The 25,980-nt window shown below is 43.3% G+C and overlaps 1 protein-coding gene across 2 annotated transcripts in view; it reads left to right on the top strand.

Moving 5' to 3' along the window:
* The first annotated feature begins 1,535 nt into the window (after positions 1-1,535).
* The window catches only part of BCL2L13 (BCL2 like 13), a 41,919-nt gene continuing 17,474 nt past the window's right edge, over positions 1,536-25,980 (top strand). Inside the window, exons 1-6 of one of the 2 annotated variants that reach the window (XM_027655371.1) lie at positions 1,536-1,789; positions 6,955-7,156; positions 15,781-15,891; positions 16,845-17,001; positions 20,123-20,192; positions 25,319-25,462. In XM_027655371.1, coding sequence (XP_027511172.1) covers positions 7,015-7,156; positions 15,781-15,891; positions 16,845-17,001; positions 20,123-20,192; positions 25,319-25,462 — 624 coding nt within the window. In that variant the 5' untranslated portion in view covers positions 1,536-1,789; positions 6,955-7,014. Of the gene's footprint in view, positions 1,790-6,954; positions 7,157-15,780; positions 15,892-16,844; positions 17,002-20,122; positions 20,193-25,318; positions 25,463-25,980 lie in introns of those variants that run through there. The other variant, XM_027655382.1, reaches the window with a different exon arrangement.

Genomic DNA, 25,980 nt, shown 5'->3' with positions numbered 1-25,980 from the left:
TTGGGAATGGTTGGGAATGGTTGGGAATGGTTGGGAATGGTTGGGAATGGTTGGGAACGGCTCGGAGTGGCTCCACGGAAGGAGCCTGTGCCAGGGCTCTGCCGCCCGCAACGTAAAGAGAGGTTCTTCCTCGTGTTGAGGTGGAAACTTCCTGTGTTTTAAGTTTGCGGACACTGCTCCTCCAGCCCTGTCGCTGGGCACCACGGAAAAGGGCCTGGCACCATCCTCTTGGCACCCACCCTGAGGATAGTTACGTGCACTGATGAGATCCCCTGTCAGCCTTCTCTTCTCCAGACTAAACATGCCCAATTCCTGCAGTCTTTCCTCATAAGAGAGATGCTTCAGACCCCTCATCATCTCTGTGGCCTCCGCTGGACCCTTCCCAGCAGCTCCTTGTCTCTTGCTGAACTGAGAAGCCCAGACCTGGAAAGAGGGAATTCTGTGATTCCATGAAGGAAAAGCAAAAGGATGCAGGAAATAGGTGGACAAGGGGAGGGGAAGGACGGCCTTGCAGCAGCAGGGAGGCTGGAGGTCACTGGCTGTCAGGTGGAGTGGGCATAGGGGAAATCTTGTGCTGGCCCCTTGGAATGGTTGTGCTGCTGTGATTAACGAGCACTCCACTGTAGTATACACGGTGGGGATCCAAGGCATTATTTATTTATTTGTTCGTTATTTATTTATTGTTACCTTCTGTGATGTGGTGATTCTTCAGAAGTTCTGTTGCTGCTGCCATTCTTTTCTTTCTGGCAAAATTTAAGGCGATTTTCATAACCTGTAATAGTGTTCGTTTATTCTAGTTGGCAGGAAGCTTCTGTTTCTGTTCTGCAGGTACATTTACTGGAAGAAATAAACCCTTCCTTGGGAATCAAGTGTCAAACACGGCATTTGTCACATCTGTGCTTCTTCCCGATTTATTCCTATTTCCTTAATTTTTACTGTGCATTTGTCACACCCGTGCTTCTTCCCGATTTATTCCTATTTCCCTAATTTTTACCGTACTTTTCTATGTGGGGCAAAAATAAAAAAAAAAAAGCTTATTATAAAACTTTGGTAACTTTGATGTTTTTTTCATATGGCAATTATAGAGTGCAGGAAAATCATCTTGTACTTTGGGGGCTTGAGAATACTTCGTATTACTTCGGGCACCATCTAAATGATATCATATTATAACACATGTGAACTACGTTCAGACTCGGTTTGTTTTCCTTGCGGCTCCCCAGTCCTTGCGGGGGGCCGGGGGAGGGAGTGTTTGGGGGGCTGACGTGACCTGGGGGTCGGGCCCGCGGAACCTGAAGTGCCAGGAGGTCGTTTTGCTCCGAACCCGCGGGTAAAAGGCGGAGGGGTTGCCAGGAACCCCCCACATCCATATTTTCCCCCCCTGTGGGACTCCAAGCGCCGCCCCCCCCTCCCCTCCTGTCACGTGACAGGGGGGCGGGGTCCTGCCGCGCGGCGCGAGCCGTGACGCGCGGCACGCGCCGCGACGAGCCCCGCGCGCCCGCTCCTCCCCCCCGGCCCCCCCCCCCCCCCCCCCCCCCCCCCCCGCCCCCTCCATCATGGCGGCGGCGGCGGCAAATTAGGGCAGAGCCCGCGCTCACCGGCCGAGCGCGCGCGCGCGCGCCCCCCCCCTCCCCCCCTTCCCCACCTCACACCCCACACACACACACACACACACACACCACACACACCACACACACCAAACACACGCACACACCGCCCCCGGCGGGAGCGACCCGCGAGCGGCGGCCGCTCCTCCGCCGCCTCCTCCTGTTCCTCCCCGCGGCGCCCGCAGGTGAGGAACGGTAGGGTGAGAGCGGGGAGCGAGCGGGCGGGCGGGCGGGCGGGCTTGCTGCCTATTTATTGACATTTATCTATTTATTTATTTATTTACCTTTACTTGTTTATTTATTTGGGGGGGGTGGAGGGAGCGGGCACGGCGCGCGCCCCCGCTCCGTGAGGGGCTGAGGGGAGCGGAGGGGGGGGGGGGGGGGGGGGGGGCCCCGCGGGGGGCCGGGCCCCCCCCCCCCCCCCCCCCCCTTCCTCCTTTTCCTTCCCCGGGGGTCCCCGCTCCGACCGGGACACCCCCGGGACACCCCCGGACACGGCGGGAGCCCCCGGGTCCCCGCCGGCAGCTGCGGGGCGGAGGAGCAGAGCCGGCGGCTCCCCCGCCGCAGGGGCCGCGGGCTGCGCGTCCCGCACGGCCCCGCCGGTGACTCATCGCGGCTCCGAGCCCGCCCGGGTATAAATATCTCATTCATCGCCGTAGTAACTGAGGGGCTCACGGTGCTCTGGCGCTGCTGAAAACTTGGAGCCGAGTTTTTGTCCAAGCAGGCAGAAAGTGAATGGAAGGTTGTTGGTGAAAGCTGGGTTTGCCGTGGTTTAATGTTGTGGTGAGGTAAGTTTGAAGCTGGAGAGGATCGAGGACCTTTGTAGTGGGTAACTCGCAGGGTTTTTGTTTCTCTTCCTAGAAGAGAAGTCACACCATTTGCCTGGAATACTCTAATTATATTTCCCAGTAAGGTTGACTACAACCACTGCCCAGATAAACGACCATAGTATTTTCCAGTATTTCTATCCATTAAGTGCCACCAGAGGATCAGCAGTGGATGCCATATCGATTCATTTCCAGTAGGGACTGACATGTTTGAACTCAGCAGTTCTCGGTTTATTAAAAACAATCTCTTAGTCATGCTCTCATATACTGTTGGAAAAGTACTCTGAAGAATTTTTATCTCCCAAGTCGATCACGATCAAGTGCCTTGGGTAGTCCTGCCTGTTATGTGAAGTGTGTTCAGAGGCAAACTGCTGCAAGGTTGAACTAGTCCACACATGCAGCTCTCATCTGAAATCCATACACAAGCCTCCCGGTAAGGTTGCAGAGCGCTTGGATATTTTCCATCTCGTTGATATGGGGTGTGGCTTTTCAACTCCTTGACTTTTGGTACCTTTGGATAAAGAGCACGGTGTAAACCTAAGGCTGTAGATACAGCTGAACTGGCAGGGGTTGCCTGTTGCAGAGGCTGCTATCAGGAGGATGACCCAAACCATGAGCATTCCGGTGTCGAGCTGCCCTAAAAACGAGTTGAACGTCATTTTGTCGCCTCTCTAAATTGCCTGTCCGTGCTCCAGTGAATGCTTCTGGCTGAGGCCATTCATGCTCTGAAGTAATTCTGCAGCACAGGAGGTGTTCTGCTGGAGCTGTCTGGCGTGATTAGGTTTGTAGCCGGTAAGTGAGGCCTGGTGACCCGGGCTGTAGGTGGGAACTGCATCCAGCTTCCAGCCTGACTCTGTGTTCCAGTGGAAGCCAAGGGCAGCGGTGCTGCTGTTTGTAACAAGCAGGCAAGTCTGTGACAGCACCGCTGCTGTTTCTGAAATGCACAGTGGCACTGATCACCTGCTGTTCTCTTTATAAACTCGCAGTGAAATACTTCACGAGGCTGCAGAAGGACAAGTCTCAGACCTGCAGCAGCCGAGGAGGTGCACGATAGATCCACGGCAGCTGCCGAGCTGTTCCCATGGGCAGTGTTGTGGTGCATTTTGGGGGTTGAGTGGTGCACAGGGAAGGCTCGATGCACGGTGGCATTTTGCAGATGGGGGCTGAAACACAGCAGAGCCTCATCGCTGGGGGATTATATTCGCTGTATTCATTGGTAGCCTTGCTTTGCCCGTTATCCAATGTGTAACTCTTGTGTGGATTAGGACGTGACAGACTGCATGAAGAAATGTCAGTCTGGCTGGAACTCCTGTTCTCAGGTCGGTTGAGCAGCTCAGCCCACATGGAACAAGTGACAGCAGGGCTGGAGGAGTAACAAGCTCAGTAAGCTTCAACAGGTATAGCCTTCTGTTCCCCCAAGGCTGCAGGAACTGAGAAAGGTGAATTTTTTTTGTAGGGAGCAATTGGTGATAATTTTGATCTCTGTAGCTTTTTAAGGGCAATATTCCTGCAGTGAACCTGTTAAAGCAGAAGTAACCCTCTAGCTCTTGCTCTGAGACTTATGGAGTCTGTATAATACCTTATTTCCTCTGCTCTGTTGCATCTCCTGTGCAAGCTTATTCTCTTGAAGTGTCTCTGGACTCTCTTCCATTTTGCTCCTTTAGTGGAAAGCTCTCCTTCCTCTGATCTGGTCTCTCAAGCTGCATGCCCTTTTTCAATCCCACTCATTCCTGTAAAATGGCCTTTTCGGAGATATTTACAGTATCTGAGTCAATATTTCTGTATTTCTTTTTGTAAACAAAACCAGTAATTCACAGTTTGAAACGAGTGATTCGGTTGCTGTGCTCTGGGCTTGTCTCAGAGGAAAACCAGGGCTTCTGAAGTGCATTTCCACTCATGACATTCTTTTGTGTGAAGCTGAAGATTCAAGTTCTTAAGTCTCCCCTCTCATCTCAGTATAAAAGTACCTCTCAGAATATATTGACCAAAGGGATTATTTTTTTCATCCAAAGCTGGGTTTTATCATTCTTTTTCCAAGGAAACCTTGGAATCAGATGTGATCTGATTCTCTCTCTATTTTTTTTTTCCCTCCTCCCTCCAGAGGTGCTGAGCTAAGCAAGCTGAACTTTTTGTGAAGTAGACCTCCCTGTAGCACATGGATCAACGTGCTGCTCTGGAATCTTTTGCCTGTTGTCATCAACTTTTTTTCTGTTGTTTTCTGCGTCGTACATCCAGATTTGTTCTTTGATCCACAGCCTGGTTTCTGGGTGTCTCTGGACCGTCTGTCAGGCTGATTCTTTCAGGAGAGATCAGGTTGTCTGGAAGGGCTCCCATGCCCTGTGTAGGCACTGCAGGAAGCACGTTGATTCCAGGGCCGTGGATCTCTGCGGAACAAACCAGAGCTGAAACGCGCTGGGGAGCTTTGGCTTTTTGGTGAACGGCATCTTTCCCACCTGGTGATGTGAACATGTGATGTGGTGGCTGTGCATGGGGATCTGGTCTGAAGAGCAGATCTGTTGTTAAGGGATCCTAAAGTCCTCAGAGCAGTTATCTTTCTCCCAAATCCCCTTGTTTTATGAAAGTCTCCGTTTATGGAAGCGGCTGAGGGATAACTGTGCGTTTTGCAAAAGCTGTGCTTTATCTCTGCTGTGATTTCTTACTTTTCTGAAGTAGGATACGGTGCCCTTGGAGCATTCTGGGATGGAAGAGGCAACATAAATGTAGGATTACTGCTCCAAGGGAAAAAGGATGAGGGTTGACTTAAAGTTTCGACATTGTTTCCTTCATAAATAAATCGTTACTTTGGTTCGAGCTGCAGGAAAGACACAACTGAGGCTTTCTGGTAAAGGCTTTCAGGCATTTTCCAAGACGTGGTGCAAGAGGCAGGGCTGCCATAGTACAGTCTTCATGAAAGAGTCCTTTTCTGTTTTCAATACTGAATGAGTTTCAGAAACCAGAGTTTCTAAAGATTAAAGAAAGAACACTTCACCAATTTTACACCAACTCTTTTCCTTTTGCAGCTTTTAGTTTGATGGGTAAATTTTTCTTTGCCAAGCTTCCTACTCACACAGCAACCATGCCACAGTTGTAGTTCTGTTTATCCTCAGTAACCACTGTACAACTGCTGGTAATCCGAATTCCTCTTCAGGGAGGAGGGATTAGAAGTTAGCCCAGACATCTCGAATAGCTAGACAGGCCAGGGCTTTTCTTTTGCTTGCTCAGTTTACTATTATTATTTTTAATCTCGAGCCATCACTTGCAGCCTGTGCTTTGGGTTTGAAACCTGGCTTTTCTCTCTTAATCTCGAGGCGTTTCCAGCGTAATCGAGAACTCTCTTGAGATGGTCCAACTTCCGTTCCCTGTATTTAGCATTTTGCTCATTCTGACTGCTCTAAACTTTAAACTTGATTTAAATGTTTCTTCTAAATGCAACTGCAGGCTCACACTGTTTAAATTGTCTGGCTCTTTCAGTGTCTCTTTAGTAGTATGACATTTTTTGCGTGTCTTTCTTTTGGACATTCATTCCGATGGCCAAGAATAGGCTACTGCTTGTTTGGGGATGACTCTTTGAAGTCATGGAGAACTTAACTTTCAGAGTTTATCATAAACCCCTGAATATTACCTTTTGATTCATTAAGTTGATAGCATGTTGGAAATAGTTATCCAGACTTCACCCCAAAAAAAAAGAGCTAAAACATGTTGATTAATCTGGAACATCCTTTCAACCTGTTGCTTGACTCTTCTCTCCACTTCATCTTGTTTTCTGAGGTTTTGTTTTTTTCCCTTGTCCTTCATGGCTGTTTTCAATTTCTCTCCACTGTAGTGTTTCCTGCTTCTTTATTTGAATGTTTTAAAAAAAAGCAATGAAAAAGAAGAGTAAAACAGGGAGGTTCTTTGGCCAGATGTTGCTGTTAGGTGTGGCTTTCTGGTTTATACTTATTAATGTCTGGGTGAGAAATCCAGGACACACAACCATCTGTTCTCCCAATCCCTACAATAGTGTGGAATTTTCTCTGTTGACCATATGTTTTCTGTTGCTGTTGGAACAGTGAAATGAATTCAAGGCAATTGTGGTCACTTTTTCTGCATTACAACCTTTAAGCATCATAACAGTGAACCTCAGGAAGCAGAGAACTGGGAAAATATTCATGGGAGGCTCAGGGGAAGAGAGAGATTCCTCCTCTCTTCTTCAGGGGGGGAGAGATTCCTCACAACCTCACGCTGTAGTTAAGTAGGTCTTCAGAATCCTCCAAGACCTCTTTGTGTGGTTGAGCTGGGAGGTGCTGGGAGGAGGACGTGTGGTGAGGAGGAACTGTTCAGTTTGCTTCCAGGTGAGAGTCCGTGTGCCAGGCCGGAGCTGGGCCGGGGCGCAGCTGGGTTTGCTCTGCACGGTTCTTATTAACATAAGAATGCCTGGGATATCAGGGCAAAAACCTGGATACTGCTTCCGGATTGTCGCGTCATTCCTGGCTGCGTGTGAGTTCACAAACAACCAAAGCAAACCCTGTGCTCTCCCCTTGCAGCCTCCCCGGGCTCCCCGGAGCGCTCCTGCCGTGCCCCACCAGGACACTGCCGCCAACCCGATGGCGTCCGCTGCTGCCGTGCCTGTAGGATTCCACTATGAAACCAAGTACGTAGTGCTCAGCTACCTGGGGCTCTTAGCACAGGAGAAGCCGCAGGAGCATCCTCCTCCTCCTCCTCCTCTTCCTCCTCCTCCAGCTCAAGGTAACATTTGCATATTCATCTGTACCGTTTGCTCGTGCAGCTCTGCTTGCGATTAGTTCTTGGGCTGTGAGCCTGGTGTTGGGTGTGTGAGCCTGGTGTTGGGTGTGTGTGCCTGGTGTTGGGTGTGTGAGCCTGGTGTTGGGTGTGCTGCATCTCTTGTTTTATTCCCTGGGAACTGAATGGATTTCAGTTGAAATAGAAACAAAGCCGTTTGTATGTAGATGACTGTTTTAGTTTGAGCTACGTCAACTGGTGTTTATGAAGCAAGTAAGTGGTTTTAGCAGCTGCCTTCAGGCCAGGAGGGATGAATATATGTTGTCTTCTTTGAGTTTGAGCCCGTGCTTGCTCTTCTGGGGACACAAGTGGAAGTGAGCAGGGGTGAGGTGGTGTTTACCAGCTGAGTGATGGCTTGAGTAATCTCCTGTGCTGAATAGTTTTGCCCTATTACATTGAGGCTTCTGTTGTTGTCAGTCAGTGGCAGTGCTGAGACCGGGCCTATGCTGCACCTATTTATTTATTTGTTTATTTATTTATTTATTTATTTATTTATTTATTTATAAGAAGTCAAGGACTGCCTGGAGTCAGATGGTTCTTCCAGAACAGGTCTATGCATAAAAGAGGTTAAATAAATAAATAGAAGGCAAAATAAAAGAAGTCTGGTAGATTGTGTGTTTGACATAAACCTGGGGAGTGAAGCTTTTCTCTGTTTTGTGGTGGCAAGCACTTAAACAATGTTGTTTCTCAGGATTGCTTGGGTGACTTGCCACTTCTTAATGATGTTTCAGTCACTAGTAGTTCCTGTGATTCATAATTTATTCTGCTTAAAGGAGAATTAAAAATACCCAAACCAGACAAAGACAGCCTTTCAAATATTTTTTTTTTGAACAAGCATTTAAGAATGCATACTGTGTCATTTACTGACCTTAACTGTCCTGAAGTGAGGAATTCCTGGAAAGAAAAGATTGCATCAAAGTTATGACAGAAATGATTTTCAGTTTGGCACTAAAGCCTCTATAGCATATGCTGGTTGTATGATGTATAATTCATAAAGTTAATTTTAGTGTATTTAATTCATAAAATTAGTCTGAGTATATTTAAGGTATGTCTGCTACTTCCACTTTGATCTGTGGTCCGTGAGAGGCACCTTAGTGCCAAGATGCTGTTTCATAAAACCCCCAGTTGAAAAATGTGTTTATTTTAGCAATAATGTCTCATTCTGAATATCCCATCCAGTTACAACTGGGCTGTAACTGGAAATGTGTTGAGTACATATAAAGGTTTGGTGTGTAAGAGTCTGCTTTGTTCTTATAAATGCAAGATCCAGAAAGGAAACTGTTAAAGCTTTCTAAAAACAATTTGGCTGTAGTTACCTTTGAAATATTTGCAAGCTGAGAGGAAACCCTTCAACTGATTCCCATTACTGAAACCTCTAAGCTTCTAATTTGAATTGAAGAGCAATATTAAAGCTTTCTAAAGAGGAAGCTACAAATGTTTGAATAAAAATTTTGCACTCAGGTAAGAGGACTTTAAAGCTCCTGAGTGCAGATAACTGTTGAGTCTACATTTCAGATATTGTTTAGATATGTTAGCTTGTGTGACAGCAGGCTGCAGCTGGATTTGCTGTTAAAATACCCTAAATCATTGATACTTTACAGATCTGTTCTTTCATCCTTGTTGCTTGAAACCTTCCCTTTTAAACAGGAAGTCTTCCTACATTTTCCCACCTCATTCCCAATACCAGGCAGTGCCCACAATGTCCCCTCCCCTGGTCATCTTTCACTGTAAACAGATCTCTCTTTCAGTATTTTTACTGCTTTCTGATCAAAGCCTCTGGATAAAATAATTTCCCCTTACTTTTAATTTGCCATCTTGTTTCTCACTATTTTGTAAAGCCTTAGATGGACTTCAGGCTGTGTTGAACCAAGTGCAAACACTTTATCCTTCTGCCTCAGGATTTGTTTCGTTCTTTCCTGACTCTCCTTTCCTGGTGCTTTTCCGCTTTCCATGCACCCGACAGCTTTCATTTGTCTGACAGCTACTCTTTAAAAATCCTTTCTCCTACTTCTTCTCTCCTCACTTGTGAACAAAGAGTGTTTCCCTGCACTCTCAGGATATGTGTGGCAGCAGCCCTGTGGTTATTTAGAGGTACTGTGTCCATCTTCTCTGACTGCTGAGTAGTTTGTATACAGTCTGTATCTCCTTGTTGTCTGGCAGGGGGCTGATGCCTCCTTGCTGTACTCTGCTCCATGTGCTCAGTGTTCTCCCCCAGGAGAGGAGTGATACCCATAATGGATATTTCCTGCCCTGCTAATGCACTGCTGGGGCACAGATGGGTGTTACAGCGTGGTCTGAGAACCTGGTAAGAGCAAGAGAGATGTGAGAGCCAGTAAATGAAAATGGACAGTTGTTGTCTAAAATCCCGTCATGAGGAGGAAACTTCTGGGGTTTGGTGACTACGACACAGGGTGGTGATAACAGGTTGGCATTGCATCCTGCTTGCCAGTGTGGTTTTCAAGCACCATCATCAGTCTGATGATCCCAAGTTCCTCCCGTTGTTGATTTCTGTGGCACTTCCAAAACACTGGTTAGTTGTCTTTCTACTCTGTATTGGTTGAATTGTGAATTGAGAGGGTTTCAGTAAAAAGCACCTGTTGCTTAATCTTGGTTTGCTTTGATTTGGTTCCTGTGCTGTCAGACCTGTCATGGGAAAAAATGAAGCAGTGATTTGGGCTATTGCCTGTTTCCTTTTCAGGTGCAGAACACTTCTCTATTTTATGTTTCAGTGAGACACTGACCCTGGTTTATGGTACATCCCTTTGTATATTCTTTTTAAATCCAAATGAGCCCTTACTCTTAGTCTGTTTTCTGAACCACGTTACATTATAATGGGAGTATCCAGAAAGACTAGTTTGACTTTGCCCTCGTAGTTTTAACCTCTTTGGTCTCCCTCAGTGTGGGAGAGTGAGGGACTCCTCTAGAGGGCAGTTCAATGCAGGATCCTGATTACAGCCTCCTTGTGTCACCTGCTGGAGGATCTTCTGCCTTTCCACTGCATGTGTACAGAACGTGGGAAATAAGGAAAGAAGGCACACTTTGCTTTCAAGGTGTTGTTAGTATTTCTGTACTGCTCTAGAGTCTCCTTCTGCAGCAGTTTCCCAGATTTCAAGCAAAGTTTCAACAGTCCAGTTAAACCAAAGAGTGTATCTGATGGGCCAAAAAACCCAACCAAAAACCCAATCCTTCCCAACACGACTTGGAAGTTTCTCTCTTATCCTACCAGAACCAGTAGGAGAGATTAAATGCTTTTGTCCCTTCCCCTTCCTTTCCTCCTCCCATCACCTGCCACCAACCTCTGCCTTCCTGCATTTCTTACTAAAGAGTTCTTTTTCTGATGTGTGACTTTTTGTTCCAAAAACTCAGATAAGAATAAATCTTTAAGTTACTTGGTAGGTTTCAAGTTAAAACTTCTCCTTTTTGCAGACATAATATGTTTTGCAAGACTGAAGGTTTTGAGAGGGTTTTTATTTAGTGAATAGAAATTCAGACAAATTACACAGAAAACTACCTCCTGTGTTTCCCTTTGGATCTCTTGGTTGGTCTTGATTTTGTTGCAAGAAAGATGCTTCAATTACAAATGCTGAAATCACTTTCAGCTTCAAGCAAATAAGGCCAATCTAAGTCAACACCTGATTAGTACTTCCAAATTTTTGTTTGGATCTCTTCTCTTCCATGCAGGGACTGAAGAGAGAACCATCTGTGGTATTCCAGACTTTTGAAGAAAAGATGGTTTTATTGGACAAACCAATCTTTTAGTGTTACAGCTCTGTAGTTCTCTGCAGTGGATTTCAGCACCTCCAGAGGAAAATCCAGCAAATTTGACTGGGAAATGTTTGAGAGATTTTTCCTGTTAGTTTTGGCAGAACAGTGATTCTGCATAACAGCCACTTTGGTTTATTAGAAACAAAGTCCATCAGCAATAAATTCTGTTAGTTTTTGGTAGGTTTTCAGGTAGGTGGATGGTACCAGTTGCTCAGATAAATTGATAAAACACACAGAGTAAGATCTCACCTGTGTAAGTTCATGTGGTTTGAGGCAACAAGTGAGTGCATATATTTAAAATGTGTGGAAGCTCTCAGCTGTCTGTTCATTGGATTGTGGAGAGATGCTTTAGTACTTTTTTTAGACCTTTTTGCCATACCTGTAACTACTGGTTCATACACAGAAAATAAATATCAAATATTGGAAAACATCTCTACATTTTTCCCCCTGAAGTTACACTCATTACAGAAGCTTCCATCTGCTGAAGTTGTTTGTACTACTTGGTTTTTAAGTGAGTCAAAGTACTTTGTTTTTGTGATTCAGTGAATTTGTATTATCAATACCTCTTTGTGTTTCATCAAGGAGGGACTTTTAGTGTATTCCTCTTTTTTAATGTACTTCCCCATGTTTTGATACCACCCCAAGAGCCTGTGGCTGTAACAGAGGTTATGAATGAAAACAGTTTTTCTGTGTTTTCCTTGACAGAATGAGAAATCTCAAATAATCCCTTAACTCAGAGAACATCTGGAAGATTGATAATCAGTGCCACTACTGCATGGTGACATAGATTAGTCAAGAGGTGAACAAGGTTTTGACAGCTTTTCAGTTTCCCTGAGGTGCCTGCTACCCACAGTACTTCAATCCAGTTATTGTGTTCTTTTGACCATTTATTATCTGTTTTGGAATCACTGTATGAAGTGCTGTAGGTAGTTGGAGATCAAGCCATTTCTGTGGTTTCCCACACACGTCTTACAGCTGAGCAGTGTTGATCTGGGTTACTGGGAAAAATGGGGTTTTTTTCCTCATTCTCTGTCCCTGTAGGAAATGAAGGTGTTTCTTAGGTGATTTTAGCTTAGGTGATTAACTCATTTGTTAGAGGCTTTCTTCTTAAGGAAAACATACCTACTTTGGCTGAAAAAATACACATTGTAGTCAGACCAGTCGAGTTCATGGTAATGAGGAAGCTATTCCCTGAACTGAGGGGAGGAAAGGGAATTTTTGGGGTGTGAATTCCCTCCAGGAATATGAATTCCCATTTGACTAAGTCTCCTCTCTGCCTACAAAAAAACCAAAAGCAAACAAAACAAAAAAAACCAGAAAAAACCCGCTAGTTGGCAATGCCTTGTCTCTTTTTGGTTCTTAATATTTTAGACTTTTTTAGTTTTCTTTAAGCTGAGCCTTTTCATTAAAGGATAAATATGTTTGTGAAGAGATCTCTCCTTGTAGCTGCCGCTGTCCCTGGTTAGCTGCAGTATTTGGCACAAGCACTGCAGAGTCAGATGTGCAGACTCTCCAGCTCTGACGAATGACTTCCCATCCCTCCTCCTCCTGGGATCCAACCTGGGGAACGGGTTAGTCTTGTATTTTTACCAAACTTCTGGAATGGCCTTACCAGTGGAGTTTTGCTGAAGTATTGCATTTATTCAGTAGTCTGATGGGCAGTGATGAGGCGCTGGGTGGACTTCTAGAACACAGTTTCCTCTGCTTTTCGTGTTACCTCCAAATACCTGAAAGCCAAAATCTTAACGAGAACATAGCTGTGCAAAAGGGAACATTTATTACATAAATAGAAAGTAGAATGCACCAACCTGTTGTGTAAGACCATGTAACAGAGGTTTGTTGAGCCTCTGGGTTGGGAAGAGGCCTTAGAAGGGTTGGTTTACCCAAAGCCCACAAGAGGCAAAACCATTTCTTGAGCACAGGAAAGCGCTCAGCGTTTGTGGCTCTTACAAGCCCCAGGGTGTGACCATTTGCATCATTAAATGATGAACATATGTTCTCATCTGCTACAAACTGATTTTGCTGTTTTATCCTGCCTGTTTGCAAACAGACTTGGGAGTTGTCTGAAGGAGGAAAAAGATACCCCTCACTGAGGACCTTTGCTGTTGGAATGCGCTGTTCTCCAACACCGCGTGCGATTTTTGTTGGTGCTGGTCAACCTCCAGGAGCTGCAGAAAGCTGAAGTCCATTCATAATTGAGGGAATAAACAGTGCAAAGTCACTGGTGTGGGAGGGGTAGGGCTTTGATATTTTGGCATGACTGAACAGTCAGGTGCTCTCGGAATCAGCAGCTGCTGCAGAGTTGTGGGTGTTACGAGATGGAAACCATCGACTGCGGCGCTGATTATCTAAACAGCTCTTTTGTACCCTGGCAGCAGTGGAATTTCTCTTCCTTCCACTTTCCGGGTGACTTCTTATCCGGTGTGACAGCTTGTCATGTGCAATCATCGTCACATCAGTCCCGTGGGAACGGTGCTCTCCCGAACCCCCTCGTCCCTTCCGTGCGCGGGGGGAGCGCAGGTTCAGGGAGGGGTTTGCACTTGCACGCACTTGTTGCACTTCACTCAAAGAGGCGACTGAAAGGGACTGACGAGGCATTAACCTGAAGGAGGAAGGGTTTGCTCCTCTCTGGAATTTGTGGTTCAGAGTGACAAAGAGAGGCTGCTTGGGAAGGGATTTAAGAAGCTGAGTAAAGTTATTCTGCACGTGTGCGGTTAAGTAAAATGGAGTTAAACTGGCTGTGCTTTGTTCTTTTAGACTGGTCACATAAATAAATGAAAACATTTTGCACTGACTTATCACACATTGGTTTAGAAAGGTTTTGACTCACAGATATCCATGAGTATTAACACACATTCAGTGGCTTGATTCTGTGGGTTTTTAACCTATTTTTCAATTGCAGGAGACCTTGAAAGTCTCATTGTGCAGTGTTTCTTGAAATACAGAAAATGCACAGTGTGCTTCACTTGTGTGTAGTTAACTGCACAGCTGTGTGTGTGAACTGCTTTTGGGGTTTTCACGCACTCTGGTGTGAAAATTAGTGATATTATGTGTCCATAAAGGGGACAGGAACAGTTAAAGAGAGTCCCAGACAGCCCAAAGAAAATGGACCGTAAAACAGTCGTTCATAAGACCACTAAATTATGATTTAATGTCTTCGAAACAGGAATGAAGAAAGATGTGCCAGGAGGCTGCACTGGCTGTTACAGGACTTACCTGAAGATTTGGAATGAAAGCTGTAGCAGTTGGTGTAGGTGCAGAAAGGGTGAGGAAGGTTGGATTGTCAGTATGTGGGTGAATGAGTAAGAGACAGTGGACATGGGGAACCGTTATCAGAAGCTCAGCCTGGAGGTGGTATTTAAATCAGGGGTGTGAGAGAACATCAAGTCCCCCCCAAAAAAATTCTGAGGAACATTCAGAAGTGAGAGAGCTACGAAAATGTGTTTGGGGTAACCCAGTCACTGATGCTGTTGAATGTAACAGAGTGCAAAGCTAATGAGGGCTGATAACTGACCCAAAACTTAGGGAAGGAAATGGCTGGAAGGGGGATTACTAAGCAAAGGGAAGTTTTGTTGACAATTTTATTTGTTGATTTATTTATTTTGGGAGTAAGTTGATAGAAAATTCACTTTTATATTCCTTTGGATATAACAGAGATCCATTTTATCTCTTAAGTAGGACATTTTAAGGAATGGAATGAAAGGAAGAAGAAAATTTCGGTGGTGGGCTGTTGGTTCAGTGAAATTTGGTGAAAATAAGAGAGCAGTTAATGGAATAGTTCTTATGTGTGCCTTAAGAATGGGATTTGAAGATGTGCTTGAAAGCCGATGGAAGAAATAAAGATGAGCAAACCCAAATTAAAAGCAGCTAAATAGCAAGAGCTCTGTCACAGGCATCTGGTCTTTGCATTAGGATCCATCCCATAAAAGTTACTTGAGTAGTTATACTGCCTTATATTGGAAAGGCTGACGTTCAGCAGACAGTTGTCTTAAATATCTTGCATTGTTTGGAGACAGTTTTGTGTGTCTGTTTTGGTTCAGCATAATGATTAAGATGATTTAGATGGCTGAAACACCTTTTTGTGACCAAATATCCAGAGTCAGCATATGGGATATGTATTCATAATCCCAGTCCATGGCATGTGTACTTCTGGGGATATGCAGCCATTTCAAATTCCTAAATTGCTTGATCAGGAGACGAGAATTGACAAATAACTGACAACTGTGGGGTCCTTTGCCCTTAGTCTTACTTGTAAACCTGGTCTTAAATTATTTCATTGTGGCCTGTAGATCCTCATGACCAGGGAAATGATGCAAGGTTCACAGATTTCAGGACTGTTCATTGATGTCATTGCATATTTGCTCTGAGTATTTTGGTAGATTCTGCAGGCATCAACATACATTTTTTATTTTGCTACTAAAACTCAAGCTTATGCCAGTCTGCTTTGTTTTGGTGTAGTTTGATGGTGACTGTATTTGGTTTAATGGCAGCTTGTTTGTGTGCCTTGGTTTGGGCTTGGTCTTAAATTTAAGATAAGCTGGATTTTAGAGCTGTTATATATTCTGTTTGTAACTTTATAGATCTGTTTTTTCTTTTTAATATTTAAAGCACCTGTTCTGTCTTGAACAGGCCTGGAAGTTGATGTGTTTCTGGGCTCCCTTATGGGATTGTAGTTGTCACTGTCTGAAACAGAACTGTCACCCTGAACTCCTTAATAATTTAATATTTCAGTATCATGTTCCATTGTCTACCTTGTTTGAAATATTGAATTGAAACATTTGAATGATTTCTCTGGTTTCTTCCAGGGGCTCAACAACAGCTTATGACCCAACATGCTTTGGAGAAAGAGGCTTTGGAGAAGATCAAAGTAGAAATCGAGGAGGAGCTAAAACGTCTCGATGAAGAAATCTTGGAAGGTGCTCTTCAGGTTTTCCCATTTCAATCCATAATCTCTAAGCACTGTAATGGTGGTTAATTTGTAACAGGTACTCCAGTTAAAGAGATTTTTGAATGCACTGAATCTCTTTACCCTCCTCCCCCCCCCCAAGATTTCTACACATTGTCACGTGAAGTAAAATAGTTAAATGCCACCATTTGGAGTGGTGGAGCCCAGCCAAAGCAAACAACTGGATGACATTTAATAGGCTACTATAAATAATGAAAAGTAAACAGCTGCTGCAGCTGATGGCAGAAGTCCTCAGCAGCCAATATCCCAAGGAGTGTGGACTTAAACCATCAGATTTCTCACTTCCAGCAGGTTTATTTTTTGTGACATGCTTTGAATGTGTAGATGTGGCTTTTATAGGATGCCCAGTGAGGGATGATTTGAAAACAGTCTTTGCTTTGCATGTGTATGGCAAATTGGAAATCTGAAGTAGAAAGACTCTTGAGTTCATTCATAGAGAGCTTTCTTAGAAGTTTTAAACAGAGAAGGAAAAGGTTATATGAACAAAATAATGCTTTAAAAAAATGATACTCTAGTACTGCTGCAGAGATGTCCATGTGTGGGCAAATTCTAGCACAGAAGAGAGGCTCCCTTGCTGCTCCATCAGGGTTGGCATCAGCTTAAAATTGAGAATAGCTGCACATTCAGGAAAGTTACTGGCTGGGATGCAGTTGTGAAATAAGAGCTGGAGGGGAAATGCAGCTCAAAGTCATCTGGGGCTCGTAAGTACCACTTTCAGAATGTGTTTGGATGTTGTTTTATGATCATGTGTTTATGATTCGTTCATAACATGCTTTGACTACAGAGCTGTGATTTCTTCATCCCTCATGTAAACTGTGTTAACTGCTGGGATAAGAAATCCAAGACTGTTGATGTTCTTATAGGAATCTATTTAATTTTATTTTGTGTGCTCGTTTCTCTCAGCATTTACCACTACAGGATTTGACTGCCACACTTCCCCAGTGTTCAGCCCTGCCAATCCAGAGAGCTCAATAGAAGACTGCCTGGCTCATTTGGGGGAGAAGGTGTCCCAGGAGTTGAAGGAACACCTGCACAAAGCACTACAGACCTTGCTTAGCAAGTGAGTTCCCATTTGCTTTTCCAAAGGGAAGGTGTTTCCTTTCACACTGTGACTGCTGTTGAAATGCTGAAGATGGAACTGCATCTTGTATTGCATTTCTTTCTTTTTCAATGTTCCTTTATCTGTTGTAATGTTATCTTTTTGTGTTGTAATGTGCAAATACTCTGTGCTATTCGGCCTTTGCAGTAGTGTAAATTCTAAAATCTTTCTGAGCTTATTTCACTGAACTTCTGAGGCTGCTTCAGGCAGTTTGAGGTGCTGGTGGAGCTGGCAGCTGCCACTGCCATTGCCAATTAATTTCATGAATCTGGGCTGTAGCCAGATTAACTTCTTTTGCCTTATAGTTAAGAGTGGAGCTGAGGGTTGGTTTGTAGTCTGGCTCCTGATGAGTGGGAGAGTTTGCCTCAAAGGGTGGTGGTTAAATGCTTTGTGACCACCCTTCAGGTGCACATTTGGAGCAGATGTGGGCCCCTGGGCTAACCTTGGTGCCTTAAGAGCTGTGCTGCCAGTTTAAGCCTGTTGTTTGAACAGCACATTGTACTTGGCATGCTGCTAGTATCTTGATTAATGTCTTTTGAAAATGGGTAAAATTGTTGTGGTTGCTTGGTTTTCTGTTATAAATTACCAGCCTGAATTTAATTGCTCCACATTGACTACTTGAGGCTTTTCTGAGTGACCTCCAAAATGTGTTTGTAGAGAGCTGGAGTTGGAAGGTGCTGCTTTAGGGATGGTTACATAAATGCAGTTGTGAAGGCAACATTAGCAAACAGCTCTCTGAGCCTGTGTTTTGTGGATTGGTTAAAATAATGTGGCTCAAAAGAGGCTGAGAATCTCCAGTGCTACTTTTTATAAGATTTTGTGTAGCTGTTCATGAACTGTTGGAACAAAAAGGTGCTGGAAGCCTAGAAATCAACACCTGCTGTAAACTTTGTTGCATGAGGTGTAAGTCTTCCATATATACATTGGAGAGGCACCTCATGCCCTCATGAAGGTAATACCCTTCATGGCAGACTTCTGGAAGATACAAATTTGGAATTCATTCCATCTGCACAAAGGAAACACCCTTTTCCTGAAGATGGCTGAGCACTGGCACAGGTTGCCCAGAGGGGTTGTAGAGTCTCCATACTTGGAGATTCCCAAAACCTGTCCTGGGCAGCGTGCACTAGGAGACCCTAATAGAGCAAGGAGGTTGGACAGGATGTTCTACAGAGGTCTCTTCCCACATCAGCCATTCTGTGATTCCTTAACTAGCCCATCTATTCCTTAACTAGCTCCCTAGCTGACAAGTAGGGGTTGACTTTTTATGACTGATATAATTTAAAACTGACCGTTCAGAGTCAGGTAGGATGGGGCTTTGGGCAGCCTGATATAGTGAAAGATGTCCCTGCCATTGATCTTTAGAGGTCCCTTCCAACCCAAACCATCCTGTGATTCTATGACCCTGATCTGGAGTTCACACCAAAGGTGCCATGTGACATCTGACCAGAGAGATGAAGATGGTTGTCTCTTTTTCCATGAGTCATCCAAGGGAGAAGTGCACCCTGTCTTAAGTGGCAAAAGATAGGCCAGTGTGTTCCTCTAGAAATGGCAGCAGCTAATCTGCCTTTACAAGCCAGGCATTAGTCCCACGTGGCCTTAAAAACTCGTGCTTACCGTCTTCTGAAGAGCTGAGGTCCTGAAAAATACCTCACTAACACACTAAAAAACCAGACTGGCAAGGTCTTGGAGTGGTGGAGCAGGAAGTCTTGCAACCCATCCTTTTTCTGTGTCTAAAATATTACATTGAAATGAAAGCATTTTAAGTTTAAGCATCTTAAAGGTTATTGATAGTTGGCTGATTGACTGACATTGAGGGGTCATAAGTGGTGCACTCTAGGTTGATTCTTTTTGGAAAGTTCCTGGAAGGAGGTCTTTGAAAATTAAGGATTTCTGGCTTGTTGGTAACCTGATTTTCTAGGCTTCTTATGCTTTCTGTGGGAAAATGTTTGCATTCTAAGTAATTTTTTCTTTATGTACGTGCAGACATACATATAAAGTCTGAAATGCCCATGAAACTACGTGGCCTTTTTCTAAGGCAGAGTAGAGCTACTGTTTAATCTCCTGAGAATATCCTTCCTGCAGCTGTTCTTGCTCTTCTCATCCCACTGCTCGATCTGGATTTGTGTTGTAAAGGACTAACATACCAAGGAAGTTAAGAGAATGCACTTAAAATGACAAACCCAAATTATGTTTTCCCCACTGTGCTTTAACTCTGTTCTTTTACCCACCTTTGCCACAGCAGTGCTGTTCTCTAACATGCATATGAACAAGTATTGGGGTTCAGCAGGCTGCTAGATCATGACACATTCAATAAGGAGTTTTCTTGTCCAGTGCCAGTTAACACTATTTCCCTTAAACTGAAGTCTGAACTTGCCTTTTGTAATGATCTGGCTGCTTTTGAAGCAGTGCATCACTTGGCAGACAGCCTTTATTGTTACTGGTTCTACATCAGTTGCTGTATGATCTTGGAGGAAAGAATATGGAAGAGTGGAATTTCATCATCCCGACTCAGAGAAGTAGAGAGGTGATAAATCTAGAATGGAGGTATCTACTGAAATATGAAGGGGTTTTTTATGATCAGAAGTGCTGTTTCTTGCAAATAAAGGCTTCAACTCTGACATAATGTTAATGCAGCCAAGCACTCTGTGTTGGTTCATAGCCCATATTGTTTATAAAATTCTTACTCTTCATTGGCCTCTAGCTCACATATGAATTTCTTAGTGGAATTTTTTATCTTTAAAGCCTTAGACTGAAAAAAAAAAATTATATTCAAGAGCTTAGAAATTTTGTAGCATATCAGAGAGCCTACTTATCTAAGGTCTTTTAAGTTGTAGAGTGTCACATTGTTACAAAATTTACTTAATCAGTTAAACAAAACTGTGTAACTGGGAGAAGGTGATGCCTTCCTGACCCCGTCTGGTGCTGGTGTTTTATATCCTGAAACACAAGACTCGTTAGCTCTGGAAAATTATTTGCTGTGATGCATGTGAAAATGTTTTGTCCTCTGGAAACTGAGAATTTTATTTTATTCTTGTTCTTTTGTTTCCTTTTATAACTTTCAGTGTTGGTTTAACTTCTGCAGGCCGGTGACATATCAAGAATATCGAGAGCGCACACAAGAGGCAGCTGCTCATGCCAGTGGATGGAACAAGGTACCAGATAAATGACTTTAACTTGGATGTGTCTCGTGTCTGTTTGATGTCCATAATGGTTTTAGGAGGTACAGTTGTGCTTCACAGAGGGCCAGGAACAGAGAGAACCCACTTGGTTTTAGTGTGAAGTAAATGGCACTCTCGGAACGTGCACATACTGAGTAGTTTTTAGATAATTTAGTCAGAAGTTGTAGAATGTAAGTATTAGGTCAATCTTCCTCTATTACAGCAAAATGTAAAGTCAGAGATGTTGATTGACTTTTTTTTTTTTAATAATCATTGAACATTTTTAAATTCCCAAGAGACGTTTATTTCCGTAGCAGTTTCGTAATGGAATCTGATACAGATGTTTTCATAATACTTCTCTACTGTTTTTCTGTTCCCGTGTCAGGTTTAAAATACATGTAAAAAAGTGTGCTGAACATGGTGAAAATAAAAATTGACAGTATCTTCATGATATTTAAATTGTTCATAAAACATAAGCATAGTGTGCCTACCTGGATTCCAGAGTAGTTGTCTCAAATGATACGAAACTTCCTTTTAAAGCAATATGCAAACCTGTAAATGAACTGAACCTTCCCTCTTTAAAACAAAATGCAAATCTGTAAATGAACTATCTTTATAATACTTTTAATGTAGAATGAGTAGAATTACTCTTCCCAGAATCATCTTTCATTAATCATTCAAATTCGTCTCCTTAATCATTCTCTGATAGGTTCAGTGGGCATCAGAAAAAGAATGAAATGAAATAACTATTTGCACATTTAATCACAATTTGAGTGTTAAAATTCAGTCTCAGATTTAAAATAGAACAAGAAATCTTTTCCCTCTTTATATTTTTTTCCAGAAATACTTTTCGTTGACTAGATTTCCCTGCTTACTTCAGAAACTAACCAAGGGTGTGGGCACTTGTAAAGCAGTTTGTTTAAACATTGCATGACACGTTACTGCCCATGGCTCCAGCAATTATAATTGCTTTATGTGTGTGCTCTTTCAGTTTGTCCTCTTGTGATTCACAGCATTTTAGTTTAAACAACCATGAAATCTGATTATCAAGAAGGTGGCTTAAGCTAGCACATTTTACTTTTCAGCTGGTGAAAACTAAAACCAAGCAGAAAACCAGTCATTGTGGCTCAGCTGGCAAGGGAGGAGGTGGATGGGGCTTGTCAGTACCCTGGTGCCTCTCAGTCTGCTTTTGGAACCCATCTCTTGAAGATACAGCCCTGGGGAGGTGGAATGGCTGTTTTGGGGGGGTTATGATTCAGCCTCCATTGTGCTACACTTGTGCAGCCCCTGGGGGTGGTGGATTTTTGTCCCCATCACCTTGTGGTTGCCGTCAGCTTTGCTTCCCTGTAACATTTGTTGCTACAAAAGTTACAGTCCAGAAGCAAACCAGAATGGAAATTTTGTAGACTAGCACAGCATCTGTTGGTATTGTTTTCATGGTAGCTTGATGCTTCAGGAATGCCCAGCAGTTCCTTTAATAATCCTTGTTTTGAGGAGGTGGAATACATTTGTGTTGGTTTCATTTCCTTTTAAATTCCTTTATCATCTTAATCAGAATTGTGTTTTGTAACAGAAGAGATCTGGATATCTTTCCTCCCATCTCAGCCCAGCTTAATTTTCACTGTAAAGAAGCTGTTAGAAAAATAATTTTAAGAAGCAGTTATAAATAGAGAGAGTGTTAGGTCTAATTAGCAGGCACATAGCAGCAAAACGAGGCTGTGCTGGCCTCAAGTTTGTGAAAATCTGGAGGATGTATGTTTGGGAGAACTGAAACTTTTCCTCCCTTTTATGACTGAATAATAAGAAAACACAACTGGCCTGGCAGAACAGAGTAACAAAGCACTCCCTGTATCCTGTAGTTTCTTGGGTGGAGCAGAAATTGGAGATGCACAGGAGCTGTGGCAGGAGCTGATGGTTTGAAATTGGGGAGGTGTCGTGTTTAGTCATAGCAGCTTCCAAAGAATATTCATCATACAAGTGTGAGCAGAAGGAGGACACTTGGAAAATATAGCTGTTATTTTTTCCCCTGTAAAAATACGGATATTTTCCAAAGTGCAGTGGTATGTTTGAACTCCTGAACAGATTTGATTAACTGACTGGCACATGGGATGTAAGGGGATGGTTGCAGTTACTAAAACATGAATACCCATCTGAACGAGGAAATATTGCAGGGTAAGCTAATACATGAGATCATCAGTTCTTCCACTGACATCCCACAGAAGCAAAGTTTATCCACAGACATTAGAAGTGCTGGATCTCAGAAAAATAAACCAGGAAAATAATTTTTTCCATGTATTTCTCAGAAATTATGGTGTGAAAATAAGAGGCATGCTCTTGGATTCTGTAAAGAAAAAGTCTTCACTTTCTATTTGAAGTAAAGCTCTCATTAAAATAAAACAAAACCAAAGCCACCTAAAACAGGGCAAATTATATTTCTGTAATAAATATAATTTAAAAAATTGAAGTACTCCCCTGCTGAGTTGTTATGCTTTTTGCTTAAAACTGAATATTCTATACATGCTCCAAAATGCATAATCCCACTGTTGTGCATCACATGAAAGGATAACAAATGCTGTTATTGAGAGCCAGTGGAACTGGTGAGTAGGTTAGCAGTCATCTCAGTGCCCCATTCTTATTGTTAACAGGGCCAAAGAATAATACAACAAAAATGTAAGAAATAATGAAGAATTAGGTGAATTTTATGTTGAAATAGTCGAGAGGTGCACAGAGCTGCAATAATTTTGGATACAGCTTCTTGAAAGTTTCTGAACTTTCTTGGTAATAATTTTTTTTGCATACATTTGAAGTCATAATACTGAACTATGGGATTCAAATGGTATCGTTGACACAAACCTTCCATTTACACAGTCAGATACCTTATGATAGTAAAGTGGGTTTTTTAATGATTCCCTAGAAGTTTTCTCCTGCCAGCTCCTTTGTGTATATGCTTTTCTTCAGTCATAATATAAATAGCCCTCAGCATTCCTTCCCAGGCATCCTGGTGGAGGGAGTTACCCTTGCTTTGAATTGCAAAGGCTGTATTTTTACTTTGGTCTAGTTAAACCTCATCACCATTCTCACAGCTACTCTTAAGTACAGAAAGCTGTTGTTAACCTCTATGGAAGTACTGTGAAGGTAATTTCTTTCATGAATTTAGGGGCAGTGTCATGCAAACCTGCTCCAGTTCATCCTGGTCTCAAAGGGAGAAGTGTCAGTGATTTCAGGGGGAAAGGAAAACCAGGTGGTGTTTGTTGGTCTGGGTGGGACTGGTGTTAGAGTTTGAGTTTGGTCCCTCGGTCCTGAGGCTTGCACAGGCTTGCTGAGTTTGGGAGGAATGGATGGATTAGGTATTTAAGTTGGCAGAGGAAGAAGGCAAGTCATGTTCAGTATGCCAGCGTTTGAGCTCCCTTCATTTCCCAAGCAGCCTTTTTTTGCCTTTGTTTCTTTTGCCTTCAGCTTACAGTAAATGTCAAATATTTTGAGATCTCAGTGTTCATGCTCTTGTAGAGTTATGTGGGTGTGCCCAAAGCCTCTGAAAGATGCCTACCCTTGACAGCATGCTTTTATTTTGGATCCAAAAAGATTAAAGTTTCTTCTGACATCTCACCTTGACTGGCTCCTTACGTTTGTGCACTGTGAGCTTGCACCTCTTCTGCCTCTGAGTTGAGATCAATTGCAAGAAACTCAAAAAAACCCCCAGACTTTTAAAATTCAAACACCATCTTGCTTTTAAAATTCAAGCACCATGACATTCCTAGTGAAGTGTTGACAGTTACCAGCGTTTACTGTTCGTCACAGAGCAGTTCTGTAACCTGTCTGCTGTAGTACAGGACTCTCACATTCAGATAAATCTGAAATTTATCAGGTAACAGGTATTTTTTAAGTCCTATCTGGTTTCAGTAGTCCACCTCAGTGAGACACCATCATGAATTTAGTGCTAATCTCAAACCCAGCCTTACTTTTCCTATTCTTCTTCCTCCAGCTTTTCATCCTAAGGTGTGATTTCAGGGATAGTAGTAGTAATTTAGGATATTTCCAGCAAAGAAAACCAGGCTGAAGGGGGAAGAGATTGGAAAAGGAAGGAGACATTAGGAGGTGGGAATGAGCAGTAGGAAAGCCTGTACCTCCCTTGTGCAGCTGGGGAACAGCGTTCCTGTCTGCAAATGGATGTGCAGTGCAGTTGTCAGGAACGAGGGGTGGTAAAACTGACAAATATTTTTCTCTCACATCATAAAAGTGCTTTTTCAGATGCTCGTGACTTCAGTTCATGCCGGTTTCCTGACCTTGGCGAAGCGCTGCGTATAAACTTTGCCCAGAGGGCCACTTGGGTGCTCTAGGAGAATAAATTTAGAGTTTAAAAGTTCAACTGCTTGTTGTTTAGGCAAACAAAAACATAATTTCAGAAGGAGGTGGCTAGAACTGTATAATATGAAAGAGGTGGGTTCACAGTGTCTTTCATCTTCCAGAGCAGTTTGGGTTGAGGCTGAGCATTCACTTAAAGAAAAAACGTTTCTAAAGAGGAATGGGAGTGGGAAATGAGGGAGCAAAATCTGTGTGTTAAATTTGTCATAGTTTGACATGGAGAGGGGTTTATGTTTGTCATTCTAAATATGTCTGTAATGTTATGCTGCTGGGAGGAGATGTTTGTTTCTGTCCCGTCTCAAGGTCAAGTGTGAACTTCTAAAGAGAGGTGCAGAGTATCTAATCAAGAGTGTGTATGAGTTTGCTGCTTAAATACAATTTGGATGCATATCCCTTCAAGTTGTGTTGCATCTTTCCATTTCTGGGGTAGAAAGTTCTGGACCTCTTCTGCTTTTCTACCTGAATCCTGTCTTGGGAAAAAAATGGGGCTTAAGAAAGCACTGCAGTCCTGTCCTGTGAAATTCTCTGGTTAAGCTGTGTTATTTTGCATATCAATCTGAGTACTTCTTTTTTAGTGCCTTGTATTGCATGTCTGCCTTGTGTCTTCACAGAAATGAAGTGTATTGAAATGTCAGAAATGAAATCCCTTTGGACTTGTAGACTCAGACCTTTTCTGTGGACCGTGTGAATTCTGTTCTAGCTACACAGTAGCATTGATGATGCTTTTTATATTTATTCACAATTCTTGTTTTTTGAAGGTCTTGGTGCCCCTGGTTCTGTTACAACAGTTTCTGATGGAGTTAACCAGACGGGGCCAGGAGCCACTGAGTGCCCTTGTGAACTTCGGGGTGACATATCTAGAAGACTATTCTGCAGACTATATCATTCAGCAGGGAGGATGGGTAAGGAGACCATGTTTCATTTTCATACTTTGTCCAAAGTTTATTTGTGATAAATGTGATAAGAGTCTGAACAGGAGTGAAAGCTGAGGAGTTGCTGGAAGGAATGACTCAGAAAAAGCAAAAAAAATATGAGGAGGTCAGGACCAGAAAGGGATCTCTGGTGGTCATCTATGTCACTTCTCTGCCCCAAGGCAGAACTGACTTTTACCCATTCATTTCTGATGTTGGCATTAAAGACCTGTGTGATTGGACTCCACAGTTTCCCCAGGCAGTCTGTTCCAGTTCTTTGCATGCCTGGTTTGCTGGATTGCTGTTGCAGTTGAAGAGGTCCTTAGGTGTCAGATAACAATTAGGTTTCATACACGGTGTGTTAAGGTGCTAATTTATATGGTGAGCTTTTGATTGTATGTGCTTTCCTGTTAATATACATGCAGCACTGCACGTGGAAGCAAACACCCCTAGCAAGAGATACTGTGCCCAAGAGGCTCTTCTTTTTAATAGTATCCCCTGGTGACTGC

The sequence above is a fragment of the Corapipo altera genome, unplaced genomic scaffold, assembly GCF_003945725.1.
Source record: "Corapipo altera isolate COAL_440 unplaced genomic scaffold, ASM394572v1 1, whole genome shotgun sequence".
Lineage (NCBI taxonomy): Eukaryota > Metazoa > Chordata > Aves > Passeriformes > Pipridae > Corapipo > Corapipo altera.
This window is presented reverse-complemented; position numbering and strand designations above follow the sequence as displayed.